This window comes from Callorhinus ursinus, unplaced genomic scaffold (genome assembly GCF_003265705.2).
Source record: "Callorhinus ursinus isolate GAN/ISIS: 27379988/994484 unplaced genomic scaffold, GSC_fseal_2.0 scaffold21, whole genome shotgun sequence".
Lineage (NCBI taxonomy): Eukaryota > Metazoa > Chordata > Mammalia > Carnivora > Otariidae > Callorhinus > Callorhinus ursinus.
The window spans coordinates 4,810,701-4,837,943 of NW_027397083.1; the positions used below are offsets into that span (position 1 = coordinate 4,810,701).

At 40.6% G+C, this 27,243-nt stretch overlaps 2 protein-coding genes across 12 annotated transcripts in view; one reads left to right on the plus strand and one right to left on the minus strand.

Moving 5' to 3' along the window:
• Positions 1 to 10,895, minus strand: part of ATG13 (autophagy related 13) — a 51,987-nt gene extending 41,092 nt beyond the window's left edge. The window contains exons 1-2 of one of the 9 annotated variants that reach the window (XM_073904686.1): positions 10,575 to 10,894; positions 10,074 to 10,121 (exon numbers count right to left, since the gene is read on the minus strand). The gene's annotated coding sequence lies outside the window, so the exon portion shown is untranslated. Of the gene's footprint in view, positions 1 to 10,073; positions 10,189 to 10,574 lie in introns of all 9 variants that reach the window. The other 8 variants (XM_073904685.1, XM_025879061.2, XM_073904687.1 and 5 more) reach the window with 8 other exon arrangements.
• A 139-nt stretch (positions 10,896 to 11,034) lies between these two features.
• Positions 11,035 to 21,507, plus strand: HARBI1 (harbinger transposase derived 1). Of its 3 annotated transcripts, none has more exons than XM_025879069.2 (3): positions 11,035 to 11,237; positions 12,315 to 13,133; positions 19,779 to 21,507. In XM_025879069.2, exons 2-3 carry the CDS (start codon positions 12,464 to 12,466, stop codon positions 20,156 to 20,158), a joined length of 1,050 nt encoding a protein of 349 aa, XP_025734854.1. In that variant the 5' UTR covers positions 11,035 to 11,237; positions 12,315 to 12,463; the 3' UTR covers positions 20,159 to 21,507. The 3 variants fall into 3 exon arrangements, with proteins under 3 accessions (XP_025734854.1, XP_025734853.1, XP_073760792.1); XM_025879068.2 differs by having other exon boundaries at positions 11,225 to 11,340; XM_073904691.1 differs by lacking the exon at positions 11,035 to 11,237 and adding an exon at positions 11,382 to 12,200.
• The last annotated feature ends 5,736 nt before the right edge of the window (positions 21,508 to 27,243 follow it).

The following is a 27,243-nucleotide window of genomic DNA, read 5'->3' on the forward strand; positions in this document are numbered from 1 at the left end:
AACTATTATGGAGTAATTGACTCAAGAAAATCACCAGTGGGGGGGAAAATCAGTAGATGATAACCACTGGGTGACAGTTTGCTGGCAAATGGGATATTTACACAATCTTCCCACAGATTACTTATTACTTACAGAGAAGTCTGGTAGATACAATCTTAACAAAATAATGAAAAGAAACATACCAATAATTTAAAAATTGACATTACATTCCTCTTGATGTGATGTAGTAAGTCAGACATATCACTTATGTAGCTTTCCTCCTAAAATAGTGTAACTGAATCTAACCAGGAGGAAGCAATTAGATGAGGTTAAATTAAAAGACAGGGCATTTTAGGGGCACCTGGGTGGCTCAGCCAGTTGTGTCTGCCTTCAGCTCAGGTCCTGATCTCAGGGTCCTGGAATCAAGCCCTGCATCGAGTTCCCTGCTCAGCAGGGAGTCTGCTTCTCCCTCTCCCTCTGTGTTCTCTCTCAAATAAATAAATAAAATCTTTAAAAAAAAAAAAAGGGCATTTTACAAAATAATAGGCTTGTAGTGTTCAAAAATTTCAATCTTATGAAAGACCCCCCCCCAAAAAAAGGCTGAAAAATTGTTTTAGGATAAAGGCAATTAAAGAGGTATGACAACCAAATGCAATGCTTGAGCATGGACTTTTATTTCATTTTTCTTAAAGATTTTATTTATTTATTTGACAGAGACATAGCAAGAGAGGGAACACAAGCAGGAGGAGTGGGAGAGGGAGAAGTAGGCTTCCTGCCGAGCAGGGAGCCCGATGTGGGGCTCGATCCCAGGACCCTGGGACCATGACCTGAGCCAAAGGCAGACGTTTAACAACTGAGCCACCCAGGCGCCCCGATCATGTACTTTTAAAGATTTTTATTTGAGAGAGAGAGAGCAAGTGAGCACAAGCCTGCACAAGGGGGGGGAGGGGCAGAGGGAGAGAGAGAATCTCAAGCCGACTCCACACTGAGCGTGAAGCCTGATGCAGGGCTTGATCTCAAGACCCGAAGATCATGACCGGAGCTGAAGTCAAGAGTGGGTTGCTTAATTGACTGAGTCACCCAGGTGCCCCCATCATAGACTTCTAAAAAGTTTTCTATAAGGGAACCTGACTGGCTTAGTTGGTAGAGCATGCAACTCTTGATCTCAGAGTTTTTGGTTCAAGCTCCACATTGGGTGTAGAGATTACTTAAAAATACAATCTAAAATAAATAAAATCTTAAAAAAGAAGTTGCTATAAAGAACAGTATTGAAACAATTGGTAACATTTAGTACTGAATGTATACTAGGTATACCAGTAACTGTATACTAATGTTAAATTTCTGGAATTTGATACAATTACACTTTGGTCAATGCTCTTGTTCTTAGAAATACAAATAACTTTTCTCAAGGGCCCAGCAAAAAAAAAGGGGAAAGGGAAAAAAGAAACCATATATTATATTATATAAGCATATGACACATAGAGAATATACTGTATGACATGTAAAGCAATGTGGCAAAGCATGAACAATGTGTGAATCTAGGTGAAGAGTACATGAGAGTACACGATAAAATTCTTTTTTTTTTTTTTTAAAGATTTTATTTATTTATTTGAGAGAGAGAGAATGAGAGATAGAGAGCACGAGAGGGAAGAGGGTCAGAGGGAGAAGCAGACTCCCCGCCGAGCAGGGAGCCCGATGTGGGACTCGATCCTGGGACTCCAGGATCATGACCTGAGCCGAAGGCAGTCGCCCAACCAACTGAGCCACCCAGGCACCCCACGATAAAATTCTTAACAATTTTTCTGTAGATCTGATGGTTTTCAAAAAAAATTTTTAAATTAACAAAGAAAATCAATTCTTATCAAATGATCTGTAATAGGGTAAAAAACTAACTTTCACCCACCATAAAATTTTCTAAAATTAGGTCTATCTCCTTGTAAACCTATTTCAAATACAGTTTTTCAAACATCTGAATGACCGCTCTGGCTGTATTTAAAAATTCTGTCACAGAAAATCCTTGCCTTATCATGATCCCAGGGTCCTGGGATCCAGCCCCGCATCGGGCTCCCTGCTCGGCAGGAAGCCTGCTTCTCCCTCTCCCACTCCCCCTGCTTGTGTTCCCTCTCTCGCTGTGTCTCTCTCTGTCAAATAAATAAATAAAATCTTTAAAAAAAAAAATCCTTGCCTTAGAGTAAAGTAGACAAAAACTTCAATGCACTGTGTCATGATACACAGGAGTCTAAAATCTCTGAGGGGGACATCCAGCAAAGTGGACTGAACTGCCGTTGTTAGTCTTCCCTCCTGCTACAAGCACATAAAAATGCAGATAAATTATGAAAATAAAAGGTTTTGACCTACAACTGAACAAGAAATATTGAGAAAGCTCAGGTTCCAGAAAAAGTAAGTCAATGCCATAGATGTAAGGGAAAAACTGATGCCAGGGAGCTGAGGCCTATGGGAAGCAAGGTCAGGGCAGGTGGTTCTTTTTTTTTTTTTTTTTTAAAGTAGGCTCCACGCCCAATGTGGGGCTTGAACTCACAACCCTGAGATCAAGAGTCACACTCTCTGACTGAGCCAGCCAGGCGCCCCAACTTCAGGTTCTCCTAATGAATATATGAGAACAAGCACAGGGGTGGGAGATAGTACCTCAGTCTTATAGGCAGCTAGAAACCCAGTGCTCTGCACAAAACTGCAGAGCCAAGGCTCCTTGATCACAGAGGCCAGAAGAATTCTAGAAAAGTAATAAAGAGGTTTGTCATCCTATCATGGCAAGGTTGGGAGGTGGGAAAATCACTCTCAAAACTTCAAAAGCATTAAGTCAGTAAAGTACCTAGACATAAGATCCAAAATTACATTATCTACATTCATGATAAGAAAATAAAAAGCCAAGAAATTAATCTAAAAACTGGTCCCAGAACCATTGTAACCCCTAGAAACAGGCAGAAGCAAGCCTGAAACAGCGTTGGGAGAAGGTTTCAACAACCTTGGATTATCAAGAGCCTGCTGACAGGCCACACTCAACCCTTCCTCCCAACTTTTAGCTAGATGAATTCATAATTTAAAAATTTACAAACTGAAGGCACCTGGCTGGCTCAGTCAGAAGAGCATGCAACTCCTGATCTTGGGGTTGTGAGCTCAAACTCCACGTTGGGGGTAGAGATCACTAAAAAAATTAACCAAACTTTAAAAAAAAATTAAAAAATAAAAACTTACAGACTGCACATAGAAATAAAACATCAAAAAATGCAAAAGAACAAGACAATATGATAGACTACACATCTGAGGTAAGAATGGGCAAGTTGAAAGAAAATGTTTACTTGTGAACATGGCAAACATATAAAAGAGAAAGTTTATGGGATCTACAGAATGCTAAGGCCCAAATCATCAGGAGTCAGTGTAGGCATGAAAGAATCACAGTTGTAAAGATCTGAGTAAAAGGTAGCAAGGAAAAGTAGTTTTGAAAACTACAGAGTGCACAGGATTGGGAATGGAGAATAGCTTGGAAGGAAGGGGACAAAGACCTAGCGCTTTTGAACTGGAAAGACAGGGTGATTTAGGATTTTTTAAAAATCATTTTATATAGTTTTTCTTAAAAACTGAGATGTAATTCACATATCATAAAAGTCGCCATTTTAAAGTGTACAGATTTTTGCTTTTTAATATATTCTTTTTTTTTAAGCTTTTTATTTATTTATTCATGAGAGACAGAGAGAGAGAGAGAGAGGCAGAGGGAGAAGCAGGCTCCCAAGGAGCAGGGAGCCTGATGCGGGACTCGATCCCAGGACCCTGGGATCATGACCTGAGCTGAAGGTAGACGCTTAACCATCTGAGCCACCCAGGCGCCCGCTTGTTAGTATATTCACAAAGATGCACAACCATCGCATTTTCATTACACTAAAATGGAATTCCACATCTGTTATCAGTCACTCTCCAATTCTCCCTCCTTCTAGTACCTGGCCACCACTAATATGCTTTGTAGCTACGGACTTGCTTATTCTGGACACTTCATATAAAGGAAATTATATAATATGTGGTCTTTTTGTGATTTCTTTCACTAAGCATAAGGTTTTCAAGGTTCAATCTATGTTGTAGAAGGTGTCAGTATTTCATTCCCTTTTATGGCTGAATAATATTCCATTGTATGGCTACACCAAATTTTGTTTACTGATTCAACAGTTGACGAACATTTGAGCTATCTCCGCTTTTTGGCCATTATAAATAATACTGCTAAGAACATCACGTACAAGTTTTTGTGTTAACATATGTTCTCAATTCTTTATATACACCTACAAAGGGAATTACTGGGTCATATGGTAATTCAACATTTAACTTTTTGAGAAACTGCCAAACTGTCTTCCAAAGCAGCCATACCATTTTACATTAGGTAATGGGTTGAATTTTAAGACTAGCACACAAAATGAGGACAAAGGGACAGAGATGACAGATACTACATATAGGTCTTTCTTCCTTTCCTTTTTCTCCAAGTATTTCTTTGTTCTTCACAGTCCATCTCTGTTCTTCCTTTCCATTTTTATCCGTAATAGCCCAGATAAATATGCTATTGCTGTATTAATTTTTTTAATGTACAAAAACAGTGGATACTTTTTCTCTCAGAAAACAATTAAATGTAGTTGTAATTTGTATGATTTCAAAATAATTTTTTGAAAGTTTTTATTATGAAAAATTTTAAACATCACTCATCTTCAACAATGTGGGATAAGGCCTGTCCTTTGCCTCTAGAGAAACACATGTAATTTCTCTCTGGAAGAAAATAATGTCACCCTAGCCTCCAAATTATCTCTATGATTTTTCATATACACTGTCTGGCACATATTAAAATAAACTGGGCATTCATGAAGATAAAATCCAAATGACCCAAATCTAACATATACAACAGACATGAAAAGTATATTAATAATCAGACATGTTCTTAAAAATTACTGTGCTTAATATGTTCAATTAAACAAAGCACAAAATTGAGGATTTTCACAGAGGACTAAACACTGCAAAAAGAACCAAGTAGAAATTCCAGAACTAAAAAACAAAACACTAAATTAAGAACTCAATGGTTGAGTCTAACATCAGATTAGACCAGCACAAGATAGAAATAGTGAACGTGAATACAGGCCAAAAAAAAAGTATCAGGAATGAAGTACAGAAAGGCAAAAGGACGGAAAATAAAGAAAAGTGTATGAAAGACACAAAGTGACCATGTACTCTCGGGATACTTTTGAGAGTTAAAGGGCATGATTTAAGGTATTTAATCATACCATGACAAGAGGTACAAAATGAGACATGTGCTTACCTGAGACATGGGGGAACACAGGGAAAGGTCTAACATATGTGTAAGTGGAGTCTCAGAGGGAGAGGAAAAAGAATAGGGGAGGAGCAAAATTAGGAAATACATAACTGAGAATTTTCATGTAAAGGGGTAAAGAAAAAAAGTGGGTAAGTATGGTCTGGCCAGATTATTAGGCAGTCATGAAAGTGAGCAAAAGAGGCTCTAAAAGATTAGTAGGGAGTCAGTGCAGATTCTTCTTTGGGTTAAGATTTAGGGACATTAATCTGAATACAGAGAGGGGAGGGTAAAGTAAAGGGACAAGAAGCAGAGAGACCAGCTAGGAAGCTACTTTAGCAATCCAGACAGGGAGTTGGTGATACCCTAGATTTAAGGTGACATAGACAACAAAGAAGAAAAAGGCAAATAATTTCAAAGAAACAACTGAATAATTTGGCAAGAGATTATATAAAAATGACTCCATATAATATCTCTAGTCCTTTAAACTGGGAAAATTTAGGGGTGCCCAGGTGGCTCGGTCAAGTGTCTGACCCTTAATTTTGGCTCAGGTCTTGATCTCAGGGTTGTGAGTTCAAGCCCCTCATTGGGCTCCACCCTGGGAATGAAGTCTACTAAAAACAAAACAAAACAAAACTGGGAAAAGTTAACTAAAGTTTACTAAAAAAATAATGTTTTCCAGGGTTTTTTTCTAAGATTTTATTTATTAAGATAGAGCACGCATGTGCGCACACACAAGCTGGGGGGTGTGGAGGGAGAGGGAGAAGCAGACTCCCCACTGAGCAGGGAGCCCGACATGAGGCTCAATCCCAGTACCCTGGGATCATGATCTGAGCTGAAGACAGCTGCTGAACTGACTGAGCCACCCAGGCGTCCCTGCTTTCCAGTTTTTAACACAGAGTTTTTTAATGTTTTAGATTCAGAATGAAAAGCTCAATATGGCAAATCAGTAACATTTGAGAAAAAATAGTTAAGTACAAGTTCAAGTACAAACAGACAAAACATTAATTTCCCCACTTTCTAGGCATTAGAGTTATTATTAAATTGTAGAGATCCTCTTTCCTACTGAGAAAGTTCTTTGTAGACAAATGAGGAGCAGAACAGAAAGGTTTAAACAACTGAAATAGTCTTCCTACCTAAGAGTTACAAAGAAGTTTGAAAATAAAGAAATAAGCATAGAATACTCAGCTTAAAAAAAAAAAGGAGGAAGAGGAAAGAAAGAAAAGAAAAAGAAAGCAGAAGTAGCAATATTTTGGGGTGCCTGGGTGGCTCAGTAGTTAAGCGTCTGCCTTCACCTTGGGTCATGATCCCAGGTCCTGGGATCGAGCCCCGCAGCGTGCTCCCTGCTCCTCGGGAAGCCTGCTTGTGTTCCCTCTCTCACTGTGTCTCTGTCAAATAAATAAATAAAAATCTTAAAAAAAAAAAAGGTAGCAATTATTTATAGCAGGATTCTAAGTCAAAAGTTATGAAATGAGATTAAAAGGGATACTGAGTAATGACAAAATACTCTCAGAAAATATAATAGCCATAAACCTTTATATATATAAGTAATATAGCAATAAAATACATAAAGCAAAAATTCCTAGAGATACTAGGAGACCTTGATCAAACCAAAACTATAACCTGAAGATTCAACATACCTCTTTGACAGCTCAAGTAGATATAAACAAAAATACAGAAGATCTGAATAATAAAACCAAATCTCTATATATGTAATGGTATACACGGCAAGTCATTCAATCTTTCTATACCTCAGATTCCTTTCTTATAAAATGTCGGTAAGTAATACCTACCTCATAAAGTTGTGATGAGGATTAAATGAGACAGTTCCTGTAAAGAGTACTTGCTATATATGAGACCCTCAATAAAGGTCTTGTCATTTAACTCAACCTTTCACATTCTTTCCGGTTCAAGGAATGTAATAAATTAATCATGCTCTTGACTGTTAAAAAAAATTTCCAAGATGCTTTTGCCCATAATCCAATAAACTAGAAATACACAACAAAGAGTTAACCACGTATAAACTAAGAAGCTTTTTATAATAAACACTGAAATAAAAACCAAAGTTATAATTACCTAGAACTTAACAAAATGGAGAATATCTGACAACAAAAAAAATGAGATACAGCAAAAGGAGCATTCAGAAGAAAATGTATAGCTTTAAATGACTTTATAATTTAAAAACTTAAGTATTCAATTTAAGAAACCATAAGTAAAATAAACCGAAAGAAAACGGGAGGTGGGAATAAAGATAAAGCCTTGCTTAATTAACTATTTATTCCAAAGAATAAATAAGGCCAAATATCTGGTCTCTTGAAAATTCCAACAGAAATAGATTCAGGAGTAAAAACACCCTTAAACTTATAATTAAAAGAGGATATCTAAATCTCAGTAAGTATTTCTCAGTATTATCTCTCTCCTAATGACTTAATAGTTGTGGGCAATACAGAAGGAATTGGAGGGGGCGGGGAACAGACAAACCTTAAGACTGGAGAGAATATAAAAGGATTTTTAACTCTGTATTTCCTTCACATTTGTATGAATCAAAAGTCAAAAGTGAAAAAAGCATTATCTAAAATAACAGTATTAAGTTAGAACTTCTATAAATTCTTTATTTACCTTTATTTTACTAAGAAGATACTACTGACCAACAGTCAACTGTTCATGTTAACTGAGTTGTTTTTCTAAGTAGTGGTTCCCTTCTCTTGTAACCAAAACATATGGGGGACACCATGAGGGCAAAACAAATTTCCTGTGCCACCTACACTGGCATTTAGAGGATTTCTCTAATAAACTGGCCCACAGTTTAGAGTTAAAAACAACTATTTCGGGATTTAAAAACCTATTTAAAAGATTTAAAACTGATTTTACATTCCTGAAGGATTTAAAATCCTTTTAAGATTTAAAACCTAAACTGTAAGAAAAGTTTGTTGATGGTCCATGGGCAGAGAGACCTAGAGAGCCTCCTTTGCATTCCTCCTGGCTGTACGCCCTTATCATATCAAGGACTACTTACAGTTTTTATTGGTCTCACAATTTGAGAGGAAGCAAGGACCAGTAACCCATGCACCCTCTCCTCTATTAAACCCATGCATGAAAAAATTGTTCCTTACTCAGCTCAACACCCTAAATTGGCTTCCAAATCATCCACATATAAAATCTAAGTAACCTTTATTCAAGAATTAACTTTTAGGGAAAAAAAATAACTTTTAGTGAAGTATTTGAAGATGAAGTATTTGAAGACTCTCAAGTCAACATATAAGCCATTAAAAAATAAAAAATAAAAATGAAAACGAAGTTGAATAATAAAGGGTCAAAACGAGGAATTTTTTTAGGTGTACTCTTCATTTTCTAATCTAAGCAGCACTCCAACCAGTGTTACGGATATAATTATTCATTTCTTCCATAATAAGGTAAAAAATTTTTTAGAAGGAAAAGAAATATTTAAAACTTAAGTTTCAGGGGCACCTGGATGGCACAGTCGGTTAAGTGCGGGACCCTTGGTTTCTGCTCAGGTCTGATCTCAGGGTTATGAGATCAAGTCCCAAGTCTCCCAGCACTCTGCGCCTAGTCAGTTGGGACTCTTCTTCTCCCTTTGCTCCTTCCCACTGCGAGCGCATGCGCTCTCATGCTCTCTCTCTCTCAAATAAATAAACAAATCTTTAAAAATGAAATTTCTGGTGTTTTTAGGTATTGCTAAGATTAAATAACTTCTCTCCAGATAAAGATTCCAAAACAAACCTTTCACTCCCACTTGAGCAAAATATAAATGCAGACTATTGGGAATGCACCTTATCAAGTGGGTACTTTTCCTGAATAGTCAAAATTATCTTTGAAAAATCACTCACACAGTACAACTTGGGTCTCTGAAAGCTCAAAAGTTAATATCTTCTTTTTGCATTTAGGCTATGGGCACCCTGCTCTGAGTCATGGAGGTCATGTAAGTTAATACAGTTAAATTAGGGTGGATGGGGGCAGGAGAGACAATAGAAAAGATTTCTTGCCTCCACCTCCATACAGTATAATTCCATTATGCATATATAGTAGGACTTCACTGTGTCCAACTGATTCTTAGTCCTTAAATAAAACAATACAATATGGAATGTTTAGTGGCTCAAGATTTGCAGTTTTTGATTCAATTTTTAAATTCAATTTTAATAACCACTCAAGGGAAAAATACAAATACACAATAAGAACTGTTAAGTGTTAAGTGCAATGGAAAACCCAGTGTTTTGCAATTTTTATGAAATGTGAATCTCAAAAGTTGCCACAGCCTTAACTTTATACCCAAAAGGGTACAATCTGAAAACAGTGCATTAACTGCATTTATCTTATTATACGGATCAATACATTTGACACTTACTTCAGCATTTATTTATCATCCACTGTGCATTAAAAATATTAACTCAGGATTCCATTTCACAAGTATTTATTTCTGCTCAGCTGAAAAATGGAGTTGAAAACAAAATTTATATATAATTTAGCTGGGGCCACAACAGCCACATATAAAAAGGACCAACATTAATAAAACACCAGAAAACCTAGAAATTAATTTAGTGTAAAGAAAGGATCTGTTTTATTACTGCACATCTCCTACTAAAAGTGTTCAATAAATTCTACCATCTTAGGACACGAGTTTTAAACTAAGTATAATGATCCAGCTCTCTCTCTCTCTCTAAAGGGAAAATACTAAAAGTGAAATGCTACGATCAATTGACAAGGCAAACTGAGAACTGACTTGGAAAGTGAAAACGGTGATGGATTAGTGATGAACCCAAAAAGGTGTTTAGCCACTTACCCAGAGATTTATTAAATGAGAATGGATCGCCGGTTTCCACAGGTCGTTCTACTGCCAGTAAGAAGATAGTCGTGAACTTGGGTCCCTTTTTTCACTAGTCAACAGTCACCCTCACCTACACGCGGAGTACATATTTGGCACTCAGCAAGTTTTTTTGTTTGTTTGTTTTTCCAACAAATCTTGATTGAGTGAAAATCTACCTCACTCATATTGGTACCAACCCCGGAGTTAGAGTCCCACAAATTACCTCCAAAAAGCCTTATGAATAACCCAAAGAGGTGAGAAAGTAGAGACGAAAGCTTTGTGGATTTCTGTTAAGACTAGGAGCCATCGAGGGCCAACGGGGCCTACACCAATCCGACTTCCCAAAGAAAGCTCTGGAGACTGTACTGCGGCTACTCGGCTGACTACTCACAAGGAGGTACCCGATAGGCCGCAGATCCATTGCCTCCCACCCGGGGGCGCTGAATGATCTGGGGGTATCCCCACTAAAGTTAGTACCTGCGAAGCTGCGACACAGAGAGTGGCTCGGGGCTCTCATTACGGAGGCCGGGGCCTGGGGCCGGCCAGCTGCGCCTCCTGGCTGAGGACTCTACGCTCCGGAGCTGCAGTGACAGCAGGGGTCGCAGATAGATGCCTCACGCCTCAGGAGGCTCGTGGCTCATGGGCCCCGGGTGTTTCACTCCCAGGACTGCGCAAGTTGTCGCACTCACGTTGACTCGGCTCTTCAAGACTGCTCTCGCAGCTCAAGCGATCACTCCTGCCTTAAGCCCAACGGCTGGTCGACTCCCGGCGCCGCCATCGTTAGTGTTTGTTTTCATCTGCTCGGATGAAGGCGGGGCGGGAGGGGGGAGGAGGAAAAGGCCTATGGAGGAAATACAGCTGCCTAACCTCATCCGCACTTTCGCTACAGTATGGACGCCCTATTTCATCTCTTTCCTCTTAATTACCATAAAAGTTGATTTCCTTTCCATGTAAATCTTTCTCACCAATATTTCCAAGTGTCTCAGAAGGAAAGAAGGGCGTAAAGACGGGGGTCTTTGAAAGGGTGAGAACGTTTGGGCCAAGTGTGGAATGTGCGCCGCCGAACCGCACGCCGCCGCGGAAGCGGCAGTTGAGAACGCGGCGTGGAGAGGCCGCTGACGCGAAGAGGCGGTGCCTATGGTGAGCGCCGTGGCGGCTATTGCGCGGTCGCGGCTTCCAGTGGAGGGCCGGACTCGGCTGGGTGGGTGGGGAGTGCTGCTGGTAACGCGGCAGCCGCGGAGAGGTGGGTGACGGTCCTTGGCTGACTTTGAGTGGCCGGCGCAATCAGATTTCTAAGTATCATTTCTAAGGCACCTTTTAAAAGTGACGGAGTCGCATCCCAGCTCTGGCTCACCCAGTCTCTTTTGCGCCTTTCTTCTAACCTGTTTGGGCTTTCTTGCTTCCTGGCCCTCAGCCTCACGATTTGGATTTCGTGGGGAGAAGGGATAGCCGGTTGTTAGAGCACACGATCTGTGTCTACCAGGCTGGGTTGCGGGCAGTTTTTTGCCTCCATCTCTCTTGCTAGACTGGTTTGAGCACCCCTCACGTCCCTCTCATACTTACCAGGTGGAGCCAGAAGGCTGGGGTAATGAAACCCGGCGTGACTAATCCCTCACCTGAGTAGTTAAGACATGTTAGCCATTTCGTGGCCTGTGTAGTTAGGAGCAGGCCTCTTTTGCCTTATGGATAATTACGCTATCGCCTCCATTAATCTTTTTTTTTAAAAGATTTTATTTTTAAGTATCCCTACATCCAACATGGGGCTGGAACTTAAAACCCGGAGATCAAGAGACCCTCCCTCTAGGGACTAAGCCAGTCAGGTGCCCCTCCTCCATTAATCTTTTGCTCTTCCTCGGTTCAAATGCCAAACATTAAGTGAGCCGCAAAAATCATCTCCCATTTTCTTTTCCTTCCTTCCTTCCTTCCTTCCTTCCTTCCTTCCTTCCTTCCTTCCTTCCTTCCTTCCTTCCTTCCTTCCATTCTTTATACAAACTAGTGTGGCGGGAGCTGCTCTGCTACATACAAAACAGCTCCCATTATCTTTCAAACCACAGCAAGCCTATGTGCAGCCATGAGTTAGTGGAGAAAAACCCAGAGTTACAGGTATAGCACCTTTTGCTTGGACAGATTGGAAGTTTGAGAAAAGGAGTTGTACCCTTTGGATCACTTTAAAGTCTTTGGTCTGTTTCTAATGCTTTTTTCTTTTAACCTTTACAGAGAGAAGATTATAAATGCCAGAGCCATTTAACTGATGGTTAGCTGCTGAATTCTGACACTTCCTTAAATACGTTCTTGCACCAACATCTTCACTGGGAGGAATTCAGGAAAAGTAGCAGAGGGAAGGAGAGATCACATTTACATGTACCATGGCTATACCAATAACAGTGCTTGACTGTGATCTCTTACTCTATGGCCGAGGTCACCGGACATTGGACCGCTTTAAGCTGGATGATGTGACTGATGAATACTTGATGTCCATGTATGGGTTTCCTCGACAGTTCATTTATTACTTGGTGGAGCTCTTGGGGGCGAGTCTTTCTAGACCTACTCAGAGATCCAGAGCTATTAGCCCAGAGACACAGATCCTTGCAGCACTGGGCTTCTATACTTCAGGTTCCTTCCAGACTCGGATGGGAGATGCTATTGGAATCAGTCAGGCATCTATGAGTCGCTGTGTTGCCAATGTCACTGAAGCACTTGTGGAAAGAGCCACACAGTTCATTCGCTTTCCAGCTGATGAAGCCTCCGTGCAGGCTTTAAAGGATGAATTCTATGGGTTGGCAGGGATGCCAGGGGTGATAGGGGTGGTTGACTGTATCCATGTGGCAATCAAGGCACCAAATGCTGAAGACCTCTCCTATGTGAACCGCAAAGGCCTGCATTCTTTAAACTGCCTGATGGTGTGTGACATCAGAGGGGCGCTGATGACTGTGGAGACCAACTGGCCAGGCAGCCTACAGGACTATGCCGTGCTGCAGCAGTCTTCCCTCAATAGTCATTTTGAAGCTGGAATGCACAAAGATAGCTGGCTGCTTGGTAAGTTTGCAGGTGCACATGCTTCATTTTGTAGCCATAGAAAAATGATGTAGCAGAACAGAATGAAACTTGAGAATCTATAGACCTGAGTCTCAGTCCTGTTCTTGTTTTAATGAGACCTCAGGAGAGAACTCTCTGAGCCTTAATTAAAAAAAAAAAAAATGAACACTTAGAAGACATTTTATTAAAGTTTAAAAACATAGTATTTGATCCAGAGCCTCACTTCAAAGGATTTATCTTGAGGCCTATGTTCATAAATCTGAACATTGGTGATATGAAATAAAATTATGCTGCAGCAGTGTTTTGTAGTTGGAAACAAAAGCAACAACAACCCTACAAAAACATTCCCCTTAAATGCAGCTGAAATTCTTCATCAGGACAGATCTGGTTAAATATAATGCATCCATACAACTGAGCCTTAATTTTTATCATGTGTAAAATGTTAAAAATAATGCCAACAGCAGTAATACCTGTTGTTAGGATTAGGTGATGTATATGAGAGTTCACTATAAAGTATTGTACAAATACAAGATTTTTGTCATTGCTTATTGTCACTATGATACCTATATGAAAATGATAGCAGGGGCGCCTGGGTAGCTCGGTTGGTTAAGCGTCTGCCTTGGGCTCAGGTCATGATCCTGGGGTCCTGGGATTGAGCCCTAAATCGAGTCGGACTCCCTACTCAGCAGGGAGTCTGCTTCTCCCTCTCCCCCCCGCCCCCCCACCACTTGTGCTCTCTCTGTCTCTAACTTGCTCTCTCTCAAATAAATAAAATCTTTAAAAAAAAAAAGAGGATGCCTGGGTGACTCAGATGTTAAGCGTCTGCTTTTGGCTCAGGTCATGATCCAGGGTCCTGGGTTCGAGTCCTGCGTCCGGATCCCTGCTCCTTGGGAGCCTGCTTCTCCCTCTGCTTCTCTCTCTCTCTCTAATAAAATCTTAAAAAAAAAAAAGAATGATAGCAGACAGTGCATTTCCACAGTTCTTGTGGGAGCTCACTTCACATATCTACCCAAGTGCCATTGGGAAGCCTGACTTAGTGATGTAAGTAGGACAAGAATCCATTCAAAATTGAGCAGTGCAAACTGGGGTGACAGCATAGTTGGGAGAAATATAGTTGGGTAACAGTGATAATATCCTTGAGCCTGGCAGCTTAGTTCTGTGTGTGTGTGTGTGTTTAAAGCAGACAATGTTATGTAAGCAACAGAACAAAGGTTATCTTCTATACAATATATTATGTGAAAGATGAAAAGAAACATGAAGGATTGGAAGACCTCTCTTTCAAAACCACTGATCATATCTGCACTGCGTGTGCTCATAACTATTTAACATGCAATAGATACTCAGGAATTATTTCTCTTTAATATTCTTTATTTCTCCCCTGTTCCAACTAGGGAGAGACTGCTGTCACAGTGATTGGTTTAGAGCTGCCGGGGTACTGCGTGTGATGTCTTGTTACTCAGTGATTTTCTTGAATTGTTGCTTCTACATTCTGTCATCAGTGTACCCCCTTCTCTTTATCCTACTGGACTTTTTTCTTAATCCTACCTTGTGCGGGAGCTCCTGGGTAGCTCAGTCAGTTAGGTGTCTGCCTTTAGCTCGGGTCCCAATTCCAGGATCTTAAAAAAAAAAAAAAATCCAGGGGTGCTGAGTGGCTCAGTTGTTAAGCATGTGCCTTCGGCTCAGGTCATGATCTTAGGGTCCTGGGATCAAGCCCCACATCAGACTCCCTGCTCCGCGGGAAGCCTGCTTCTCCCTCTCCTCCTTCCCTGCTTGTGTTCCCTCTCTCGCTGTGTCTCTGTCAAATAAATAAAATCTTTTTTTAAAAAATCCTACCTTGTGCCTTTTTTGAATTTCAAATTTCATTTTTTTTAAGATTTTTTATTTATTTATTTGAGAGAGAGAGAGTGCTCAAGGAGAAAGAGAGAGCACAAGCAAGAGCACAGGGAGGAGCAGAGGGAGAGGGAGAAGCAGACTCCCTGCTGAGCAGGGCTCCATCCCAGGCCCCACCCACCCATCATGACCGTAGCAGAAACCGAGTCAGACACTTAATCAACTGAGCCACCAAGTCGTTTCTTATGAAATGACTTTGGTACCTTACTGTAAAGCCAGCCAAAGTACGCTGAGCACTTAGAACTTGTCAGGCAATTTTGTAAGCAGTTTGCATTGGATTATCTCACTTAATTGTTATAAAAACTCTTAAAAAGTTAAATACTAATATCAACATTTTTATGGAGGAGAAATTAAGGCACAGAATATCTAAGTCACTTGTGGTTAACTTTTATTAATTTTTTTAAAGATTATTTTTTTATTTGTTTGCCATTGAGTGCACAGGTAGGCAGAGCGGCAGGCAGAGGGAGAAGGGGAAGCAGGCTCCCCACCAACCAGAGAGCCTGATGCAGGGCTCGATCCCAGGACCCTGGGATTATGACCTAAGCCAAAGGCAGATGCTTAACCAACTGAGCCACCCAGGAGCCCCTCTGGTTAACTTTTAAAACTAGGGCACATGAAGAATTAACTCTATTTGGCAAATAGTCCCTCTGTTAAGGACTTCAAGGTCATATAGGAATTACTTACTCTCTTTTCCTTCACACCTTGGGACCCCGGATTCAGTAGGAAATATGGCTTTGGTTTTTTTGAGGTATTTACAGGACATAGTTGGAAATAAGGGAAAACTGACAAATTTTTTTTTTTAGGTAGAGTCTATGCCCTATGTGGAGCTTGAACTCATGACAAGATCAAGAGTCACATCCTGTACTGACTGAGCCAGCCAGACACCTCAACTCTGATAATTTTTTTTTTAAGATTTTATTTATTTATTTGACAGAGAGAGACACAGCGAGAGAGGGAACACAGCAGGGGGAGTGGGAGAGGGAGAAGCAGGCTTCCCGCGAAGCAGGGAGCCTGATGCGGGGCTTGATCCCAGAACCCTGGGATCATGACCTGAGCCGAAGGCAGATGCTTAATGACTGAGCCCACCCAGGCGCCCCTCTGATAAGTTTTTATATACTTTCCTGATTACCCTCTTTTTTTTTTAAGATTTATTTATTTCAGAGAGCGAGAATGAGAGAGAGAGAGAGTACATGAGAGGGGGGAGGGTCAGAGGGAGAAGCAGGCTCCTTGCCGAGCAGGGAGCCTGATGCGGGACTCGATCCTGGGACTCCAGGATCATGACCTGAGCCGAAGGCAGTCGCTTAACCAACTGAGCCACCCAGGCGCCCTCCTGATTACCCTCTTTACAGGAAGAGTGGAAGTGGGAGAGATGGATATGGTAACAACATTTAACAAATCTTTATTAAGACCAATTTTGGTATCAGGCACATGCTAGGCACTAGGGATGGGAAAAGTATACCTAGGTGGAAATTGATTCCCTTAGTACTATTAGGAGTTCTAGCATATAACCCTTGTAAAGCCTCCATTACCTCTAACAGGAAAATTAGTTTGAAGACCCCTGAACTAGTATAGTGTTTCACAAATTTTCCAGATCAAGAGAACCATCTGGGGAATTTATTAAAAATATACATCACTGGGCCCCATTTCAAACTTTGGGAATGAGAATCTTCAAGGAAAGAATCTAGACATTCATTTTTAACAGGTGCCTCAAGTGATTCATACAAATAGGTAAGTTTGAAAAACACTGGTATCTAAAGGATTTGTTGGAAATGGAGTAATAATTTTGGGGAAGATTGGCAGTATTATGAGGATGACAAGATGGTAAAAAAGATGGCTGATCATAGCTTAACACCATCAGATTTGTGGAATAGTTTTAAATTTGCCAAATGTAGAATTGACTATGATTCCCTTCATTTTTTGTTTTTGTTTTGTTTTTAGTATGAAATCATTTTGATAAAATTTAAAACCAAGAACAATATTATATTGCTTAGATACAATATAAACAAATGCAGAAAAATGACAAACATAAAATTCAGAATAGTGTTTCCTTTTTTTTTTTTAAAGATTTTATTTATTTATTTGAGAGAGAGAGAGAGAGAGAGAAACAGCATGAGAGGGGAGAGGGCCAGGGGGAGAAGCAGGGTCCCCGCTGAGCCGGGAGCCTAATGTGGGACTCGATCCCAGGACTCCAGGATCATGACCTGAGCCGAAGGCAGTCGCTTAACCAACTGAGCCACCCAGGCACCCCAGAATAGTGTTTCCATCAAAGGAGGGATATGTGGGAGCCTCTGAATTTTTTTAGCATATTTTTACCATGGTGTCATCCCTGCTCTTCATTTTCATCTGTCCCTTCAGAATTGCGTTACCTTATTCCTGTTATCTAAATGTACCTGCTCCTACAAAGAATTCAATCTGAGTTCTTATTTCTTCAGCTCTTGGCCTAGTCTTGCTAAGCAGCTTTGGGTAAGATCTGCCAGAATGTCTTGTGGATGACTGATCATGTAAGCAATTGTAATCTGTTTAGCAATGCTAATCCTAATCCCCTCCTGAGTGTCTGTTTTCCAGTGGTGCTTGAATTATAATCAGGTAATGACCATGGGGCATGTTATAAATGTCTGTATTAACTAGCTTATCCTTTATGTCTCCCCATTTAAGGCTCATACTGTTTCTTAGAGAAATGTTTAACGAATACCATTTAGTATCTCTGTGCTTTGGCATTCACTGTAGATGTTTATCTTACTCTCTTACAGCATCAGACCATTGTTTTTGTGACTCTGAGTCTGACATTAGCATTTAGTGACTAGCTCCTTCTCCTTTGCCTGGCATATCACAGGATGGCTGACTGATATTTTGATCTTCTCATTGGTAAAATGAGTTCGATAATTTCCTACCTGGCAGGGTCGGGATTGGATAATAAGAGATAAGGCTTTTTTTTTTAAAGATTTTATTTATTTGACAGAGAAAGACAGCGAGAGAGGGAACACAAGCAGGGGGATTGGGAGAGGGAGAAGCAGGTTTCCCACGGAGCAGGGAGCCAGATGCAGGGCTCGATTCTAGGACCCTGGGACCGTGACCTGAGCTGAAGGCAGAGGCTTAACAACTGATCCACCCAGGTGTGCAAGAGATAATACTTTCAAAGTGCCTAGCACAGTGCCTGCTACATAGTAGGTATTCAATGAGTCATTGATACTATTGTCATTATTATTTACAGCATCAGTTTCTTTTTTTTTTAAAGATTTTATTTATTTGAGAGAGTGAGAATGAGAGAGAGAGCACATGAGAGGGGGAAGGGTCAGAGGGTGAAGCAGACTCCCCGCTAAGCAGGGAGCCAATGTGGGACTCAATCCCGGGACTCAATCCCGGGACTCCAGGATCATGACCTGAGCTGAAGGCAGTCACTTAACCGACTGAGCCACCCAGGCGCCCCTACAGCATCAGTTTCTTAAATTCAGTATTTAGTAGGTGTGAGTTCAACTAAAATAGTTCGTACTTGGGAAAAAGTCAACTAAATGTAAAATTTGAAAATATTATGAGACTTCTTAAATATTTAACACCATTCCAGTACGTACAATTAATACACTTATATGTCAATTACGTATAAGTAAAAACATAAAAAATTTTTCTTAAATAAAGTTGATCCAGTTCTTAAAAACGTAAGCTCCTGAAAGAAAGGAGTCCTGTATATTTTGGAACAGGGCCTAGACTCTCTGAACAGTCCATAACTATTTACCAAAACTGATAGTGGGTCAGGAACACAGCTATTGTGCAAGTTGGTACTCCCAGAGCCTATTTGTCTCAGATTTCTAAGGGGTTGTGTCTCTGTGTGAGACATTTCGTCTGCCAGCTGTAGTGAGTCAGGACAATTAAGCATCACAGAAACATTGTACTGTTTGTTGTAACAGGACTTTGCATCCCAGTCTTGAGTTTTATTTTGTTCTTAGCACTGCCTGAGATCATTTGACAAGGAAGTCACTTTAGGAAAATGCCTCATGTTTATTATTTTAATTGACTTTTGATTTGATTTCCTTATCACTATTACTCTTTGTATCATTGTATTTATGTTCTCCTTGTTAATGTGAAATTCTACCAGTCCCTCTGTTACAAAGGCATGGTTCTAGTGAATGTAATATCTAGGAACACCTGAGTTCTGATCCCTGCCACAGGCACTGGGACTTTCATCTTACTGTTCTTAGCACTGAGAGAATGAATGATTGTTTTCTATGAAATACTCTGAAATCCCTAGGTAGTGCTTTCAGACCTGACACTTTAATGGTAAAGTTAGAAATTTTCCTCACAAGTATTTTGAGCTCTCCTGGCACAGAATTCTCTTTTTTCTCCCTTGTACTTTTTCTCTTTGGAGATTTTGAAGATTGGCTTGCTATAGGATAGTTTTTACTAACCTTTTATTAAAGAACAATATCTCTGAGTTCAGAAAATCTGGAATTTTATTTCCTTCAGTGCCTTCACCTTCTTCCCACATTTTTTCACACTTGGCTTTTTTTTTTTTCCTTTTTTAAGCTATCAGCCTTTTTCTCTGTTGTTTTTAACAAGGATATTTCCAGCCAACACCTATGTCTTCCTTCTCATGATCCTGGCATGCCTCCTTTTTACCACATTTCCCTCTTAGTTTTTCTGGGGCACAGTGGCTCCAGAGTCTGCATTTTCTTATCCATTCTCTGTATATGTTCCTAGATTTTCCTTTCTGTTTGTATTCCAATTAGAATGATTTATGATTTCTTTGGACCTTCCCCACAGGTGACAGTTCCTTCCTTCTGCGTGCTTGGCTCATGACCCCCCTTCACATTCCTGAAACTCCAGCCGAATATCGCTATAACATGGCCCATTCTGCAACTCACAGTGTGATTGAGAAAACTTTCCGAACCCTCTGCTCCCGATTCCGCTGCCTGGATGGATCCAAGGGAGCACTACAATACTCACCAGAGAAGTCCAGCCACATTATCTTGGCTTGTTGTGTCCTCCACAACATCTCCCTGGAGCATGGGATGGATGTTTGGTCCTCTCCAATGACAGGACCCATGGAACAGCCTCCTGAAGAAGACTATGAGAACATGGAGTCCTTGGACCTGGAGGCTGACCGAATCCGTCAGGAGCTGATGCTCACTCATTTTAGCTAATGTGAAAGGTGGAGGGGAGGGGAAACTTTCCAGAAGGAGTTGTGACAAACTTTCCGCCTCACCACCCCCTACATAGTTCCATCATCTAGCATGACTGAATATGTGGACACTTGTCACAAATTGACATTTAGTCTGTGTGGTTTAGAAGGGTTGTGGCTATGCCAGAATATCTTGATTCATTTGCAAATATATTAGCTAACCCAAAACCAAGCCAATAGTTCCCTGCTATCCACTGAACGCCAGGCTGAGCACCACTCATTTGAAAACTCACGAGTAGCAGACATTTATGATTGTGCCTATAAAATCAAAGCAAAGGGGAAAATGGCACTCAGCCAGAATGTTTTTTATTTAATTATCTAGAGATTTCAAATGAAAACAATATTCATTTGTCCTGAATTATTGGATGGGATTTTAGCTTTTCTACTTTGCTGCCTATATAGGCATCATCCGAGGTGAGTGTAAAGAGCAAATTTAAGTTGGGGAGTGGTCTTTGACAAAAGTAAGTGGCTACTAATCTGAGTTTGCAGCTTTGTGTTTTTTAAGAGGGTGTTAGGGACAGCCCGAAGAATCCATCTTTCGTCTTTCTGCTATAGTTGGACTGTGACTTGGACCTGGTTTCTAGGGAGAACATCTGGACTCCAATCTCCTCTTTCCAACCCAGAGTAGGAGTTAGAGGCTAAATGGGTTAAAAACCCAAACAGCTTAAAGAAGACAAGTCAAATACAGATAAAATAGCAAGCTTACACTTTACAGATCTAAAGACCCCGATAGATTGATGGACAGAGGAGATTCACCCAGGTTTTGACAGCTCACATCTGAATAGATCACATTTCTTATGCTCATGATGTTCAAATGTCTGTTTGGCCATTCTCCTTTGAAATTCCTTGAGTAGAGGAAGATTTAGGGAATAAAGAAGGCATTGTGAAAGCAGTAAAAAAGAGGTAAAAACATAATTTCATGGTGTGAAATGAATTTTGGTGTTAGACCTACTTGGATATCTTGTGTGCAAAGTGATGGACAGAATTTCCCAGGAAATAAATAATCCCCCACCAAGTCTATTCTAAAATTATACTGATATAAAAATAAACTGATTGGAATAATGAAAGTGTGAATTAGGTTCACACTTTGGTTCCTTAGCTGGGACAAAAAGAGACTTTCCTGAGGATTGTCTTGTTCCCAGTTTCTCATCAACTCACCATGTGATACTTCAGAATTGTCCTCTTGGATCATTTCCTACCTGCCTTTGGCAGTGTTAATCTGGTGATTTTCAAAGTAAAGAAATGAACAGCTGATGACAGAAGAAATTTGGAAATAAATTGAGGGTGACTCATCCCCATGATTAAAAACAATTACGGATTATTATCTGCTGTTTATTTCTACTCCAAATGCTATTTCCCGTCATCATCCTACTCTATAAAGAGTGGGTCTGATTGGCAGGACGTTGAGCTTGATACATACAATGACGTCATGGAGATGAGAATGGACCACGAAGAGGTGCCTAGGAACGTTAGTTCTACTCATTGTGCAACGGAAGTGCCCTGTTAAATATTTTTCCTTTGTAAAATCTAACCTGTGACCAAGCTTGCTTTGTCTTCCTCATGAGGCAATATTTTAACTCTTGCAGTCTTTCCAGGTTTCCTGAGATGGGTATTTTTCCCTACAGAGTTTTGGTTCTGTGGCGCATATTGCATGAGGAAAGGGTGACTGACATCTGCGTATCATAAGTGGCAAGGTAGAGTGTGAACTTCGAAAATGTCTGGCATTTTAGCCTGAAAAAAACTACCTTAAAGGAAAATTGGGGTTTTTCATAACTTAACTCACTAGATGGTAACATGAAGCCTGAGTGGGAGGGACGGTCTTGGAGAGATTTCAAAAGCAATTTCAAGTCTATTACTTGCACATCAAAGATAATTTCTAAGTGCGGAACCAACTGAATATTGGCTGGCAGTGTTTTCCCCTGGGAGCATTTTATATCCTAATAATTTCACAGAATAACCGTTCAACTCCATTTTTTTTAATCTCCTTTCTACGTGAATTTTTATAGACCAGGATTTTTTCAGTACTTAGTTACAATTTCCCCAAAATGATCTAGTGGTGGGATCAGGGTCTGTACTTCCAAATTGCCAAGGGTTTGCTCCTAGGGGCTTTTTATAAGTGCCTGTGAAGTCTTCTCTTGAGGTCCTTATTGTGGATTTTTAGTATCTCCCTGGTACAGTTTTGGGAAAGAGTCAAGGATTATGTCTGTCTTATGTAAGCTTCATCTTCGCAGAGATGATACCATCTGGTCAGCATAGGAGTTTTCCAGATTTGCCCTTGGATGTTTCAAGACAGCAAAGTCCCAGAATATACTAAGAGAAAAACCACAATATTGGGTTATCACTGGTTTACCAATTTCAAATTATACAAAATAGAGATCTCAGACCCATTCTTAGTTTAAAATGAACTGAACAGAGATGGAGCTCCTTTCCTTACCCTTAGACTGTAAAGGATATATAGCAAATTAATAAGTTTAGACTAATGGGGTCATATAGTGAAGACATAAAAGAGGTGGTGGGGAGAGGAGCAAAATAGAAGCTAGACAGATAACAGACATACTGTGATTGTATCCTGACCTGAAATGATAAATTGAAAACAACTCAAGGACTGAGCTTAGCAGTTGCTGTTCCTGGCAATGGAGGGGGAAGTTAGGAGGAGGACAAGAAAATAAATTAAGGAAACTTAATCATTGTGCATGCACATGTCCTCAGGACCTGTATTACTCTCTAGGTCCAGCCCAGATTTTACGAAGTGGTAAGAATAAGAGATAACAGAATTAAGAGTTTGTTGACTCTAAGAATGGCAATGCAGGAAAGAAGGGAAAGTACTAGCTGAATGCTGGGAACACTTCAACTTCAGTTTCCTAACACATCAAATTCACAGGCTTTTTTTCTTTTTTTTTAACGACTGCACTCTAAACCCCCTTTGTGATAGTCAAATAGGAATAATGAGAGCTCTGGATACTAAAAAGGAGCAAGGAAATTAGACCTTGAAATCATAAGTTAGTACATTAAACAAACAAAAAAGTCCATTTGAAAGGACTCCATGTTTGCCCAACAAAACATAAAGGATCTATCATTCTCTTGAGACTTTAATCCTTATATATAGAGCTCTCTTTATGAAAGGGCTGATTTCTTTGTCGTTCTAGAGTCTTGACATGTTCACACATTTCGGGGTGCCTGGGTGGCTCAGTTGTTAAGCATCTGCCTTCGGCTCGGGTCATGATCCCAGGGTCCTGGGATCGAGCCCCACGTCGGGCTCCCTGTTCGACAGGAAGCCTGCTTCTCCCTCTCCCACTCCCCCTGCTGTGTTCCCTCTCTTGCTGTCTCTCTGTCAAAAAATAAAATCTTACCAAAAAAAATGCTCATACATTTCAATCCATTGATAAATTGCACCACTGAATATTTATCCTGTATAAATAATTCCAAAGAAGGGAGCACTTCCTTTAATTCTGTGAATGATTACCTGCTGTTCTGGGATCTCTCCCTTTCCCTGTGCTGCTTCTGTGTCATTACCCTGCTTCTACTTTACCATCCAGCCCAAAGTGTGCACCTTAACCCACAGTGCCATGAGACCAGGCTACAAAAGAACAGAACAGAATTGCAACAGCAAAACCTACAATTGGCTTATCATTTTGGCTGCTCAAGGCCCAATTCCTCTTCCTGGAATTCCTAATAAGATGACTCACGGTACTGCTACAGAGTTCTTTCAATCCTAGGTTCAGACCCAATTTCTACCATGCAGAGTGTAGTAGATGTTGCTTAGAGCCCAGGACCCTGGGATCATGACCTGAGCCAAAGGCAGATGCTTAACGACTGAGCTACCCAGGCGCCCCTTGTTTTCCCTCCCTTCACCCTTCATCCCAGGGAATTCCCCCATGTTTACATGTGCCAAGCCTCTTTTCCTGGCTTAGTCTTTACAAGTTCCTTCCATGTGATTGGCAGGGGCTAGGTCCATTCTTAGGGGTACCAACTGTCCTGGTTTGCCCAGAGCTATTGCAGTGTTAGCATTGAAAGTTCTTTGTCGGGGCACCTGGGTGGCTGAGTCGGTTAAGCGACTGCCTTCGGCTCAGGTCATGATCCCAGGATCCTGGGATCGAGCCCCGCATCGGGCTCCCTGCTCCGCGGGAGGCCCGCTTCTCCCTCTCCCCCTCCCCCTGCTTGTGTTCCCTCTCTCACTGTCTCTCTCTCTGTCAAATAAATAAAATCTTTAAAAAAAAAAAAAAGAAAGAAAAAAAGTTCTTTGTCTTGGGAAACCCCTAGTCCTCAGCAAACTGGAACAGATGGTCACCCTACTTCAGGGGAAGCATCATCCTACCTTCAAGGGGGTGACTCCTCCAGGAGAATCCAATCAGAATAAAATAATCAGTAATCAATATAAGAATGAATTATTGAGGGGCGCCTGGCTGGCTCAGTTGGTTAAGCATCTGCCTTGGGCTCAGGTCATGATCCCGGGGTCCTGGGATTGAGCCCCATGTCGGGCTCGTTTAGCTGTTTCAAGACAGCAAAGTCCCAGGATATATTAAGAGAAAACCACAATATTGGGTCATCACTGGTTTACCGATTTCAAATTATACAAAATAGAGACCTCACACATATTCTTAGTTTCTTAGCTTCTCCCTCTCCCTTGCTCATGCTCTCACTCCCTGTCTCTCTCTCTCAAATAAATAATTAAAAGTCTTAAAAAAAGAATGAATTATTGAATCATAACACCAATATGTAAGCATCAGTGATATATCCCAGTATGATCTTTACTCTGCCCACCTGGTTTCTTTTTTTAAGTCTTCCTCCAGTGTGGAGATTCCTGTAGGTTTGAGGATTTCAATTCCTGATCTCTTGTGATCTACTCTTCTGTCCAAATTGACTCCCATAAGAGCAAGCAGTAGTTTACTGTCATACTGAAGCTTAAATCCACACTTGTAAAGAAACAGTTCTTTAGAGAAATCTATCTATAGAGATGCAACTCTGCCTGCAGAATAAGCCATCTTTTCCGTGGTTTCACAGACCAGTTTAGCCTCAGCTTCTCAAATATCTCCATTTCAGGTGATGATCTTAGATTTTTTTTTTTTTAAGATTTTATCCATTTTTTGACAGAGTGTGAGCACAATTGGGGATCGGCAGAGGGAGAGGGAGAAGCAGGCTCCCCGCTGAGCAGGGAGCCCGATGTGGGCTCGATCCCAGGGCCCTGGGATCATGACCTGAGCTGAAGGCAGACGCTTACCCGACTGAGCCACCCAGGCGCCCCTGATTTTAGATTTATATTTGCATAAACTTCAGGTGTTTTTCCCAAAATAAAAGTCTCCAATTTTTGAAAGACTGAAAATTTCTTGTAGCCTTGAAATTAGTTTCTTTAGTTTTTCTCACTGAAATCAAGCTTTCAAAATAATGTTATTTGGGTCAAGTTTGAATGAGGGCTGTGACTTTAGATGCTTACGCCCCACAAGCCTTTCTAAGAGGGAAGCTTCCCTAAAACGTGTATTCTGGGAATAGAAATTCAGCCCTGGATGACAGTAAAGGGAAGTCTATTTGCTCCTCCTCATCTGGCTTCAGGAATGTGGCAGGGACTGTTTATTTAGTTAGCACTTAGTATTCTTTGGCCCTTGACTTTTCGAACTCCCCAGGATAAAGACTAATTCCCAGTTAGGTGTGGGTATGTGACTAAATTCTGGCTAGTGAAATATAAGTGGGAATGTCCTGTGCTATTTTCAAGATATGTCCTTATGGCGGAAGACATGCCTTTCTCTTTTCAGCTTCCTGCTGGTTGGAATGTAGCTCTAGCTACCTCGAACAGCTGTCTTGGACCTGAGATGAAAGCCACTTATTGAAGATATCAGAGCAACAGGATGAAAGCCTGGTCCCTGACACCAAATGGCCACACCTTACCCTAGGCTGTGCATCTCTGGATTTCTTTTATATGACAGAGAAATAAATCTCTACCTTGCTTCCTTACCCTTTGTTTATGTGCAATAGGTCCTAATCATTAATAAAAAGGTCACAACTGCCTCTTTCCAAAAGCAGCAATACCTATTACACAGAAAATGTTTGGGAGCAACATGCATATCCAACAATGGGAAGCAAGGTCAGTATATCCTCTCAATGCAATATTGTGCAGCTGTTAAAAATAACAACTATTAAAGATTTAATAGGGAAATGATCTAATGCAAAACAACACTGTTGTATCTCTGCTTAAACTTTAAAACATTATGTAGGATATTTCCAAGGACTGCATGGGGGCATGAACAAATTAAAACTTTGTGTTTTGGAAGCAGATGATTAAAATCTTTCTTTTTTTAGACTTTCGTAAATGTTGTTATAATGTTTACTCATTTTTAAGTCCCCTAAAACAGTAGATGACGAAAGTGCAGTGTTTTGTCCTCATATTATGGATGCTGGTTTTATCCTGTATTATATATATGAGTTGTCCCTTAAATATTGTTACAGACTTAAAGGAGGATTTTTTAAAAAATTATAATAAATTGTAGATAAAGCTAATGTAAGGATGTGGCCTTTTTATTTTTTTAAGATTTTATTTATTTATTTGACAGAGAGAGTGAGAGAGCACAAGTGAGAGAGCAGCAGAGGGGGAGGGAGAAACAGGCTCCCTGCTGAGCAGGGAGCCCCATGGGGGGGCTCAATCCTAGGGCCCTGAGATCATGACCTGAGCCAAAGGCAGGCGCTTAACCGACTGAGCCACCCAGCTGCCCTGAGGATGTGGTCTTTCACTTTGATTAGATTACCTGGTCTTTAAGGGCTGGGACTATCTTACTTCTTTTTTATACCTTTACTGTCCAAGTCTCCTCCCTCCCTCATTAGGAGGGGATAGGGTAGACTGTATTATTTATTGCCCACGCTTGGTAATCCATATTTGGAGTGACCTATGTGATTTATTGAATTGACCTAGGATGTACGGATTAATCCACATTTGTGCTGAGCATATTAGCTTGTCTACTAAGAGACTTCAGAAAGGGGCTATTGCTATGAGGATGAAAATGTCAACTTTGTCAGGTTCTGACCCAAAGCGAATTTTTAAAAAAGATTTTATTTATTTAT

What these genes read in the sequence shown, in the direction of transcription:
- HARBI1 (XM_025879069.2), top strand. Translation starts at nt 12,464, where the DNA reads ATGGCTATACCAATAACAGTGCTTGACTGTGATCTCTTACTCTATGGC. An exon ending in CAAAGATAGCTGGCTGCTTG is followed by an intron (nt 13,134 to 19,778) that starts GTAAGTTTGCAG and finishes CCTTCCCCACAG; the next exon opens with GTGACAGTTCCTTCCTTCTG.